This window comes from Vidua macroura, chromosome 16 (genome assembly GCF_024509145.1).
Source record: "Vidua macroura isolate BioBank_ID:100142 chromosome 16, ASM2450914v1, whole genome shotgun sequence".
Taxonomy (NCBI): Eukaryota; Metazoa; Chordata; class Aves; order Passeriformes; family Viduidae; genus Vidua; species Vidua macroura.
This window is the reverse complement of record NC_071586.1, coordinates 526,816-539,480: the sequence shown is the minus strand read 5'-3', so window position 1 is coordinate 539,480 and position 12,665 is coordinate 526,816. Positions and strand designations below refer to the sequence as shown.

The 12,665-nt window shown below is 42.1% G+C and overlaps 1 protein-coding gene across 3 annotated transcripts in view; it reads left to right on the top strand.

The window, feature by feature from the left end:
• The window catches only part of CRAMP1 (cramped chromatin regulator homolog 1), a 47,252-nt gene that overhangs the window by 21,457 nt on the left and 13,130 nt on the right, over nucleotides 1-12,665 (top strand). For all 3 annotated transcript variants that reach the window (XM_053991851.1, XM_053991852.1, XM_053991850.1), the window contains 5 exons: nucleotides 4,946-5,031; nucleotides 5,716-5,839; nucleotides 6,945-7,026; nucleotides 8,105-9,364; nucleotides 11,584-11,758. In XM_053991851.1, coding sequence (XP_053847826.1) covers nucleotides 4,946-5,031; nucleotides 5,716-5,839; nucleotides 6,945-7,026; nucleotides 8,105-9,364; nucleotides 11,584-11,758 — 1,727 coding nt within the window. The remainder of the gene's footprint in view (nucleotides 1-4,945; nucleotides 5,032-5,715; nucleotides 5,840-6,944; nucleotides 7,027-8,104; nucleotides 9,365-11,583; nucleotides 11,759-12,665) is intronic.

Here is a 12,665-nt window from a genome sequence, read left to right as displayed (position 1 = left end):
GCAATGCACTTTGTAAGGCTTGTCACTGAGGAAAGCTGTGAAAGAAAGTGAAACCAAAGTGATTAAAAATGGGGAATGTGAACATGCATTATTCTGATGATCTGTTCCTTAAGTAGGTAAGGATTCTCTTCATTTAATTGGTAAGAAAAGCCAAGAAAGGTTGTGAGGAGCTACCTGGCAATTTATTTGCAGCATGACTCCTGACCCTGGAGTTACATGCTCTAATTCAGTGCTTGTTTTGCATCTCTGGTTTCTGTACTAATTTCATGGAGCGTGGAAAAACAAATGACCCTGTCAGGGACTCATAAGAAAACCATACTTAAAAGCTTCCTAGCTTCCTAGAGCTTATAATCCAGGTCAGGAGTGCCTGACAACTCCAATCAACTGGCTCTGGTAAGTACTGGCAAAGTATCTGTGTACTTGTCTTCAGAATGTCAGTAACGGGCAAATGAGGCTGGTCAACAGCCAGTGGTACAGGAGTTGTTGAATAAATGGGGAATCTTGCAGAAAATAGATCACCGTTTACATCTTCATAAATGCAAAGGGGAGCTAAGAATTATTCTATCAGCTTCTGTAACTGTTCTGAGTAGTTAGTGTACTCAGGGAAGCACTGGCCTACTTCAGCTGCTGAAAGACAGGACCACTCTGTCCAGTCCTTTGTGCTAAGATTTTTATTACAGCATTTTAATTTTACTACACATTTATTAGGTCATTGATTAGGATGTATAACAAGACAGAAAGGTTTATAGTGGTATAGCAGAACTGCTCAGTAACTAATTTAAATAAACTTAAACTGAAGGTTTGTTGTTTTGTTTCATTTTTAGGAGGGAAGCATTTTTATTTAACTTAGGTTTTGCAACACTCTTTGCATTTAATAAAAAACTACATATGAATGAATACAAATATTTTCTCGATGTCTTTGTAAATATGTAGGAATTTTGGGTAATTTAAAAAAAAAACAAAAACAAAGCACAAGAAACACCTAATTAAAGAAGTAATAGTGCACCAGTTAAGCAGAGCACTCTTCAGTGTCTTGTAGAGTATGTGGTTTTACCCCGCAACCTGAGAGGCTCTTTATAACACAAGGTAAGAAAGACAGAAGCCATTAACAGGCATTAGTTGTTCTGTCTGGTTCAGATTCTGAACGTACTTTATGTGGGATAGGAGTGATTCTTCACTGTCTTCCAGTTCCTTGGGAAAGCTCTTTGGCATGCTGAGGGGAAATCTGTAACTCTCTAAAAATCTTGATCATAAGATAACAGCTCATACTGAAAAAAATATTATATAAACCAAACCATTTTAAGTAGGCAGGTTATGCTCTTGGTGTCAAGTCAGACTGGTAATTCTGAATGCATAGTCAGTAGAGTAACTTTTTTTAAGACTTACCCTTTTCTGCATTTGGAGACATCCAGAATCTAGGTAACAGAAGAAAATAAGGATTTTGAAGCTAAAAGTAGTTCTGTTGCAGACAGACTGTTCTACTGCGCTTTCCCCTAAATTTGTAGAAATAGTTTTCTTCCAGCCTCCCAGCTACAGATTTCAATTAGAAAATTATAGTCTAAATATATCTGCTTTTATATTAGTTTGATAACAAGTTATTCTTTAGACTCTTTAGATTGCTTGAAGCTAAGCGTACTTAATGGAAAAGGGAATTAGGAGAAGCAGAACACATGAATGTAGCAAGCTGGGATATTCTAAAGCATGTGCGAGGGAACCATGAAAATAACACTGATCACTGTTGTTGTGGAAGAGTTCTGTAGTGGCAGGGTGAAAGCTTGCATGGGAAGTCTTTAATGGTTTTTCACATTTATGTGTGCTCTGTGTTTCCTCATTTACTGAATGGTGTACTTTGGTTCCTGACTTCTGAACTGTGCCATTTCCCCTCATGCTCAGGGAAGGCAGTAGTTCCTGCTTCTCCATATAGGTATCAGCAGGTTTGCAGTTGTTTGGTTTTCTCCAATGTGGTTTTCCTCCTAGTGTTTCGTTGGTTTGTTTTGTTTTGTTTTGTTTTTTTTTCAAATAATATATTTTCCATAGTATATTTAGATTTTTCACACTTCATTTCTGTCTTTTATCTTAAGTTTTGGTTGGGTTGGTTGTTTTTTTCTCATCTCTCTGCCCTTTGAAGCACAGATAGAGAGTTGTGAGTTTGTGATGCTGATCCATGTTCATTTATAAGCTGCTCCATGGTAACAGATGGTGGAAACCTGCAGCCCAAGGTCCACCTGCACAGGTGGCAGACAAATGGAGCCCAAACAACCACTAGGAAGCCTGACTCAACAATAAATGCTTTATGACCAACTAGCTGGGTTCTTGAACAGAAATAGGAAATATGAAAAATGAACAGCAGCACTTCTTTCTTCTTTTTCTTAGATCAATTAGCTCAGCTGTTTTAGTCAGATCAAACCTTCTGAGTCTTCTGAGTAGCCAGGCTCTTGTTTCAATAACTTTCCATTCATGTGATTAAACAATTTCCACAAAACTTGATTGGTTTATATAGTCATATCAGTTAATATAAAAACTGTTTCTCTCCCCAGACCCCTTCTTACTTGTACTGTTATAACTGTCAAGATAATAATTATGATGATAATAATAATAATGCTATTTCTAACTCTTCACTCATATGCTTCAAGGGCACACTTGATAATAAAGAATTGCATTAGCTAAAATCAAGGAGGAGACTCTCAGCTTGCACAAGTAGTGAAAAGAATTTGCTGTATTAAAACAGATTACAAATAGGGAAGAAGATCATTGTACAAAATGCTGATTTTCTGATAAAATCATATCTACACTTTAATATAAGGATAAATACAAGAGGATATGGAGTCTCATGCTAAGGCTGAGGTGCCCAGGAGGAGGTTTTAACTTTCGTCCTTAACTTATTGATTAGATATCTGCAAGGGTTTCTGTGTCGCTCTCTAAGACTATTTACACTGGAAGACACTGACAGAGACTTTACACTGTTGGACTTGGTGGGACCAACTGTCTTCAAACAATTCTTGTTTCCAATAATTAAATTGAAAAGAAATCTGCCCTTCCAGCCCAGGGATATTCCAAATCTATAGAAGTTCACAGTTCAGTAACTGAAACTTTTGAGTTGCTCACCCCATCAGCTCCATCTTCTCAGGTCTGCCCTCACTTCTGCTGCCCTTTTGCAAATTTTCCTCTTAGCACTGTAGACAACTGCTCTTCCTGCATGATGGTGTTTTACTTACAGCATAGGAATATTCTTTATAATTTATTTTGTTTTACTGCAAGGACTTGCATTCAATCCTGCTGCTTCTATGCCAGCTGATCCTTAATGCTTCGAGTATTAGGTAGTAATACTGCCATTGGTAATTTGATTGGGCTCAATGTCTGCCTTTTAAATCCCTCCAAAGAAAACAGGACTGATGGAGTGAAGAAATCAGGTCATTTCACAGTGTGAAGACAAAAATGACCTCTGACCTTTAAGGATCTTTGAAACTGCTAGTGATATCAAAACTGAACCAGTGAAATCATACTGTAAAAAGTTACTTTGTTCAGGTTTTTGCACAAGCTCTTAGACCTCATGTCTGCACCAGATATGGTGATCATATTTCCAAATGAATGACTGCAAAGTCTTCAGACTCTTTCGTCCTATAATTAAGAGTCATGAGTATAAAGGGAAGACTAAATCAAAACCACTTGTCTTTTATGAAGCAGTTGTCTGTGAGGGTACTCTTGAACCAAAGTAAGATGATCCTGGTCCACTTATAAAACAGAAGTCCCTCCCTGAGTGGACAACCAAGTGTTTCATGGAAGTCTGGAAGAAGAGAGTCACAAGAGTAGCTCTTCCACAATGAAAAGTAAGGTGATAGGAAAGACTGAATGCTCTGTGAACTTGCACTACAGAGCCTTACATTTCTGTATTCATTACTGTAGCCATGGTGGTGTTTTGCTCTGCGTCCCTGATCACAGAATCACAGAATAAGCTGAGTTGGAAGGGACAGGGATCATCAAGGTCAACTTCCAGCCCTGCATAGCACCATCCCCAAGAGTCACACTGTGCCTGAGAGCATTGTCTTAATGCTTCTTGATCTCTGTCAGGGTTGGTGCTGTGACCACTGCCTTGGGGAGCCTGTTCAGTGCCCAAGCACTCTGGGGGAAGAAGCTTTTTCTGATATCCAACCTACACCTGCCCTGACACAACTTCAGGCCATTTCCTTGGGTCCTGTCACTGGTAACCAGCACAGAGAAGAAATTGGTGTCTGCCCCTTCTCTCCTCCTCATGAGGAAGTAGTAACTGCAAGGAGGTCACCCCTTAGTCTCCTTTTCTCCAGGCTGAACAGACCAAGTGCCCTCAACCAGTCCTCATATGGCTTTCCCCTTCACCATTTTCATTGCCCTCCTTTGGACATTATCCAATAGTTTAATATCTTTATTCTATGGTAGTGACCAAAACTGCACACAATACTCAAGGTGAGGCCACTCCAGTGCAAAGCAGTGCAGCAAATCCCCTCCCTGGCCTGGCTGGCAATGCTGAACCTGGTGCCCCCAGAACAAGGATTTCTCTCTTGGCTGGAGGGCACTGGTGACTCAGCTCCAACTGGCCCTTGACCAGAACTCCCAGGTCCTTTCTGCAGCACTGCTTTCCAGCATCTCATTCCCCGGTCTGTCCATACATCCAAGGTTGCCCCATCCCAGGTGCACAATCTGGCTCTTTCCTTTGTTGAACTTCACATGGTTGGTGATTGCCCAGTCCTCTAATTTGCTGAGCTCTCTCTGCAGGGCCTCACTGCCTTCAAGGGAGTCCACAGCTTCTCCCAATTTTGTACCGTCTGCAGACTTGCTTAATATCTCTTCCAGTCCTGTGTCCAAGTCATATATGAAGATGGTGAAGAGGACAGGGCCTAAGATGGATAGGTCTGTATTCACATACTGTTGTTACTGGTTCCTCTAAGTACTTCTCTTTCCATATATCCAGGGCTACAACTGTTCGTTACAAAGGCAGAAACCTGCGTATCAAAGCTCCCATGTGCAGGGCTTTGAAGAAGCTCTGTGATCCAGATGGTGAGTAAAAGATGCTGGAATGTGAGGGTGTTCTAGAAGATGGCTGGAAGCATAGAAAGTGAGAAGGCTTGTTCTAGTGTGTCCATCACTGGCAGGGGAATTTGGGCTGTTGCGTGTTTGTCCTGGGCATAGTATTCTGTCTTGGCCTGTTTGCTCATATAACCCCAGTAACTTCAGGACTCACCCAGTTTTCTTACCAGCTAACTTGAAAAGAAAATACTCACACCAGACCAGTTCACTACTGCTTTCACTGTATGTGAAGGTCCTAGTGAATCAGCAGCAGTATAGTGTTTAGCATTGAACATTTTCAAATTTTTTACTTTGTCCTATTCAGCTATCTATGATTTCATTTTGGGTTTTTTGTTTTCTTCCTCATTCCCAAGTAAGTAGAATCAGGCTGTTCAAAGGTTGGAAATACTGTACTTGCTCAAAGTTTCCAGACATCTGATTTTTGACACTGCTTGCTCAACTGAAATCCCCAGTACCACTACAGTGTCCAAGGATAAGAGCATATTGAAACAAAAGGTAAACTAAGGAAGCAGGCTCCACTAATGAAGCTGAGCTGCCTGAGTTGTCTATAGGTGCTGATGATGTAGGTCTGATCTTTTGTGTTGTGTAACTGAGCACACAGTGTTGTGACTGAGCTGTCCTTGCTTTGACTCTTTGTGCTTCGTCTCCATTCAGGTGTAAGTGATGAAGAGGACCAAAAGCCAGTACGACTTCCCCTCAAGGTCCCTGTGGAGTTGCAGCCACGGAATAACCACGCATGGGCTCGAGTACAGAGTCTTGCCCAGAACCCACGGCTTAGGTAATGGAGAACTGATTGTGGTGCTCAGGATAGGGAAATAGATGAGCAGCATCCTAGCCCCTTCCTCTTTCTTCAGGGTTCTCTTTGCCAGTTGGGCAGTTCATCTTTGATAATGCAGTTGGCCTAAGTGTACCTAGTCTGAAGCCTTTGTCCAACCAGTGCATGGTTTGTAAACATGAGTTATCACGTGGGAAAATTAGATTACCATTGTTCTTTATATCTTTTAATTTCAGTAATGAAGGAGCTACTAGCTTTGGAGATGAGTATAGTTTGTGCCATGTTAATGTCAGAGCAGAGGGCAAGTAAAATGGAGATAGTAGCCTTGGTTCTACTAAAATTTGTATTGTATGTACCGTAGACAGAGAGAAGGGAATATACACAGTGGTCAGAGGTGCCTGCACCAAGGCTCTGAACATTTCACCTGCACCCAGTGATTAAAGCAGCATGGAAAGTATTTGTAGTTTCTCCCTTGCAAAACATTGTTGGTGCAGCTGTTCAGTATCATCAGTGGCTGTTCATCCTGGTACTTCTATCTAGTCCAGAACTTGGGACAGCAAACATGAGGCCTCTGTGATGTTGAGTGTTGTTTCAAATGCAGCACTTCAGTGTAGTGACCAAAGATCATGATAAAAATATCCATTCTCTTCTCTGTGTTAGGTTTATTTAGTAAAATGCTTTCAAAAAGTAATTGTTTATCTTTTTTGCCCCTTTTTCTCTTTCTTTTTATACTTGATATAGTAGCTTCATGCCTTGCCTGCACTTGAAATGCACTTTTGCAGTTCAGCTAAGTCCTGCCATCTTTTCCTATCTTCTTCCATCTGGAAAAAAACAGTTTCTTGAATCATGGAAGTCAGGTTTATCTGACAGGCTTTTAGAATGTGTGAGTTGTCACAGTTGTGAGTTAACCTAGATTTTAAAGTTGTGGGATAACGTATGTTTTTGGTTTTGTTGTAGCTTTTTTTCTTAGCGCTTGGGAGTGTTCTTTGTGCTGGCATTATAGAATGCCAGTTTATTCCTTAATTCCCCTTCTAGCATCAAGGTTAGGACTTGGAGCTCCTGCTGACAATTGTTCTCTGTTCCCTTGCTTTGCTTCTCATGCATACAGGATGATCGTGGAGTTACATCGGAAGGTCTCCAGCCTCCTTGAATTCCTGAAGCAGAAGTGGGCTCTACATGAAGTGCGGGTTGTATCCTTTTCCTACTCAGTCTGTTCCATGTGCTGTGTGTCCTGGGAGAAATTCCCTTCCTATTCCAAGTTCAGTTTTGCATCCGAAAAGTAAATCTACTTCATAAATGTACCAGTCCCTGCTTAGTAAAGGTATAGATAAAGTCTCAGCATCACTAATGGAGACTTTTGTGGGAGATCCCCTAGTGTTCTGCTTTTATCTCAGTTCTTCTCTGTTATCATCCCATAAAAGCTAGTTAAGAAAAAATTATGTTCCTGCCTTTATTTAATTTACTCAAACAGTGATCTTAGTCTGGTTCATTATCAGTGGGTGACCCCAGTACAGCCTGGATAATAACTAACAATTCTGTTTCCAGTTTCAGTAGAGAGATTAAGGACAGATCTTTGCACATGGTGCATTTTCACCAGTATAGGCTTAAGCTTCTTGTTGAGGTAGCTGCTGCTACCTGCAATGTATCTCTGCACTGTCTGAGCCATACAGCATTCAAGGTGTCTGTGCCTCTGAACTTTGATCCATGCAATAGAAGGATTTGTGAGTTAGCAGCTGTTCTGTTCTGTTCTGTTCAGAACGTTCTGTTCTGAACGTTCTCATATGTAGGTTTTATCCTCTTCTTTGACCTTTCATTCAGGCTTTTCTGTTGAATTTGTGAGCCTGGAAGAAGCAGCAGCATAGCACTTGAAACTCTGAAGGATGTCAGAGTGTGTAAGGTGGAGTTTGCTGCACTCATGAGAGGCTGCTTTGGAGTGTTAGAGGTTTTGCTTGGTTTTGTTGGGGTTTGTTGATTGGGATTTTTTTTTTTTTTTTTTACAATTACAGTGGTGTGTGAAACAGAGAGGTAATTTTGTTTGGAATGGATATTTGGGCTTGTAGCAGGTCTTCACTGCAGTCTTTATCACCACAAAGGACCTAATTTCTGATTATAGTTGTCTTCACTATAATCTGTGCTGAATAGAGAACATGTCCTCAATCAGCTAGGTTTTCTTTTACTTTTTTTTTTTTAAACTTGTAAAATAGGCTCCCAGGTACTTTTTTGGAAGGGGAAGATGACGGTTACATTCTTTGACACGTCTTTTTTTAGCGTAAAACACTTGAAGAACAGCAACTTCAAGACTCCAGAGACGCAGAAACAAGAGGCAGCTTCTCAGAGGAGAAAGTGATGCTCCATCTCTTTCCAGGGGAGAACTGTACCCTCACTCCACTGCCTGGAGTAGCCAGAGTGGTCCACTCCAAGGCCTTCTGTACTGTGCATTGGCAGGAAACGGGCAAATGCAAACAGAACACAAAAGACTCTCACTTACTCCCCCCTGCCCAAATCCTTGGCATACAGAGTGGTCAGGGGACAGCAAGGGGACAGCTGAAATACCTGCGGGGGATGGAAAGTAAAGGTGTGGGAAGGGGAGAGAGCACTACAGAGCCCAGCAGAACCTTGCAGCCTACAGCTGAAGTTTCTGCAAGCACTGAAGATGGTGCCCCAGAGCCTGTCCTGGTGGAAGGAACAGCCTCAAATCTTGGCATCACTAATTCCCTCCAGAAATCACCTTCTGGACTTCAGGATCCAGGAGGGCACCAGGAAAAACTGAGCTCAGTGGCCCCCTGCATGGAGAGCAGGGAGGCCCTGGCTAATGACCAGGCAGGTGTGCTACCCTTGTGCAGCACAGAGTGTGCTTGCAGCAAGATCCCTGATGTGGAGGAGCTCTCTCTGCTCGATCCATTCCCACGGTACATGAAGTCCTGCCAGGACCTAATTGTCCCAGAGAAATGTTCTTGCACAGACAAACTGCATGGGAAAGACTCTGCTTCAGCAGCTGGTAATGCTTCTCCAATGGTTTTTCCAGGCAGGAGGAGTGCAGAGACCTCTGACTCTTGTTCCCAGTTACTGAGAGGTGGTGTGGCTTCCCCTGGCAGCGGCAGATGTGAAACTCAGGCCAGCCACAGCCAGGGCCAGCAGCTTGATGCTTGTACCAAGGATATCATGGATGCAGTAATGGAAGATTCTCAAGAGAAGCTGGGCTCCTTGTTTCCACCTCCACCTCAGGGACAATCCAGTACAAAGTCTCTCAAGGATGACCCAAGTCGACTCTCCCAACAAGTTAGAGAAGAAGGATGGAGTCTGCGAACCTCTGAGAGCCTTACACTGGCTGAAGTCTACCTCATGATGGGCAAACCGAACAAGCTGCAGCTGGAATATGACTGGTTGGCTGTCTTGGAGCCAGAAACCCAGCATGCTAGAGAGCAGACATCTGAGTCCAGTGCTGTCCCTGCATGTCCTACCTTTCACAAGCAGAGGCTCTTGAATTGCCTTCTGAGACTCATCTCTACTGAAGTCAATCCCAAACCAGTAAGTAGCTCTTGTTCATGCTCCAGATACTAAACTCTAGTTTCATTTGGGGAATAATTGCCCAGTTGTGCATTCACAATAAATCGGTAACTAGCCACGTCAAGAGCTTTGGAGATTCCTGTGTTTAAATTATACAAAAACTACAACACAAGACAGTTGGCCACAGAGTGGACTTTGCTTCAGTATGTTTTTTACACTGCATTTTAGCTTCTGGTTTGCTGTGAGTCTAATTGGTGTTCCAGTGAACATTTAACGTGACTACTCAAAAGATCAGTTATGAGGTGAGGTGCCTTCTGTTCTCTCTCAGAGTCACGGAACCTTAGAACAGCCTGGGTTGGAAGGCGCCTTGGAAGATCATCTAATCCAGCCTTTTGTGGGAAATGGAGCCTGGATGAGATTAATATTGCACATGAAAACTGCATTGATTTTCAATGTTTATGTAGTTCAAATTACACAGTGTGAGAGTGAAAAGAATGTGTTTCTTCAGAATAGCAGAGTCAACAGAACTGCACCTGCCACAGTTGATTTGGGTAAAAGTTTCCAGACTCCAGGATAGCTGTTCAACAGTCCCAGTCCTTAGGCAGACCTTAGGGAATGAACTTGCTTTCCTTCTTGTGCTTTGTAAACTTGTATTTAAGATTTGCCCCAGTGATACCTGGGTAGCCAATTCCACCTAGTGCAGCCAACTGAAACTCAGTAAAAAATCTTTTAAAAAGACACAGAGTTCAGCAAATCTGCTCAAATGCCCGTGGTAGATATGATGTACTAAAGATTCAGTTCCACCCAGGATGCAAATGTATCACTGTTCCCAAACACAGAGTTCCTTAATCCTTGTTTGTTGGTGATTTAACCTCCTCCAAAGTTCCTTTTGATTCTGATTCTACAGACATGGAATGAAGGATTTTATAAATTTAAACCCATCTTTGTTCAGATGCAGCTCCAGATATTGACTTTGTTTAAACTGCAAAGGCTTTTGGTCTGCCATCTCACACATCTGGAATACCAGCTCCTCTTTAGCATCTAGTTTTACTTCTGGTGACACAGGTGACAGCTAGGCATGATATGATGAAGCAATCACAAACTATAAAGAAGGACATCCCTGAGACTTGCAGGGAGAGGAATTGAAGAGGAGGAGAAACCAGCAGTTAGGATTTGGATGTGTTCTTCTGTCACTTTCACACTCTTGGCTGTCCTACAGTAGCGTAGTACTACTGAACAATAAAGGAGTTCTTTAAGCATATGTACCATATTGTACATTCCAGCAAAAAAAAAAAGGAACACAACCTTTCATTTGTCAAATACCACTTTATTCTCACTGTTTTTCAGAAAAACATACTCTCCTTGAAGCATGAACATTGTGGCACTGATAGTGCAAAGGCCAGGAAGATATTTACTGCCTCACTGAAAGCACTGTAGATGTCTTGAAAGTTGCATTTCATCAAATAATGACAGGAACTATGATATTTTTGCCACAGGATATTTTAAGAGGAAGGATTGATTGTGTGCATGCCTGCTGTTTTCTCCAGATAATCTGTAATAGCCAAAGCAGCCAGCTGTGCTGTGGTTCATCCTTTAAACGAAAATCAGCATAAAACAAACAGTGAAGTGGCATTGTAGTTGAGAAGTGGGTGTAATTTTAAGACTGTGATTGCACATAGATTCCTTAAAAAGGGAGGGTTTTCTAGAAAACAGTTTAAACAACTTAATGAAACAACTGGATAGGGCTGTAAAATTATTGAAGCGCATGTGTCTCTTGTTAGTACTGTGTTACACTGTGAAAGAGAAGGGAAGGGGAAAAATTCAAAACTCTACTTGATTAGAATTAAGGGAGAATTAAAATGTTTTTGTCCAGATGTATTTCTCACCAGAGCAGCCCTCTGTATGGAGTTTATGAAAAATAGCTTTGCACTGAATTAAAACCAACACAATTTTTTTTCTCTTTCTTTCTATCCTGCGGTGATCCAGCACATTGCGTGAAGCTTGTTGAGTGTTAACCCAATTGTAACATAAATTAATACATTGAATTGTTGACATCCAACAATGCTAAATGGGCAGGAAGGCAATTTCAGCTGCCCCTCACACCCACTAGGAGGTATTGCTTAGAGTACTTTAAGGTATTGTAGTATGTCAGATCTTAATTTTAAGTCTTCTAAGTACAGTGAGTTTCCCAATACATTTGTTGTAGCAGCACAAAATGTTCATTTAATGTGCATTTTCAGATGCCTGAGATGAGCTCCATTGCCACATCACCTATAAAGCCTGCTCAGGAGGAGCAATCCCTGACTCCCCCGGGAAAGGTGATTGCCAGCAACACCAGGAGTCCAGGCTGTGCACGGAATCAGTCTGCCCTTCGTAACAAGACCTTTTCTCCGGGTGCTGCTTCCAGCTCCTCAGGTGAGTATTCCTAAAAATCCACTTGATGAAATCAACTTATTAAATGAAATCCACTTGATGAAATCAACCTCACACCATGATGAGAACTTTCCAGAGATGGAGCACTGGAAGGAGAAGTGCTCTTACTCTTAGGAACTTCACTGTCTGAGAACATTGGTGTGTGCTAATTTGCTTTAGAATTGTCCTATGTCCAGTGCTGCTTTGAATCTTGAATAACAATGCACATCAGTAATGCAGTTCACAATCCAGAAGAACTCTCCTTAGTCACTCTTAGAGAAGATGCTTGGGTTTTTTTGGGAGCTGTGTCACGGTTTAATCCCAGCCAGCAACTCAGCCCCATGCAGCTACTCAGTTACTGCCCTCTGGTGGAGTGGGGGAGAACTGAAAGAGTAAAACTGAGAGAACTCATGGTTTGAAATAAAAACAGTTTATTAGGGAAAGCAAACACCATTCATGGAAAGTAGAGCAAGGAATTTGTTCCCTGCTTCCCCTGGGCAGGCAGATGTTCAACCATCCCCAAGACAGCATGACTGCATCATATGTAACAGTAACTTGGAAAGGCAAACGCCCTCCATCTGAATGTCCACCCCCTTCCTTCTTCTTCTTCCCCCAGCTCTTTATGCTAAGCATGACCCCCCATGGTGTGGGATATCACTGTGGTCAGCTGGGATCATCTGTCCTGGCTGTGTCCCCTCCCAGTTCCTCATACATCCCCAGCCCCCTCACTGGCAGTGTGGGGTGAGGAGCAGCAAAGGCCTTGACCAGTGTAAGTCCTGTTCAGGAGTAACTAAAGCATCCCTGAGTTGTGAGCACTGTTTGCAATGCAAATCCAAAACTGCCACTGAAGAAAATTAACCCCTTCCCAGCCTGAACCAGTACATGCTGACAGGCACAGGGTGTGAGATCT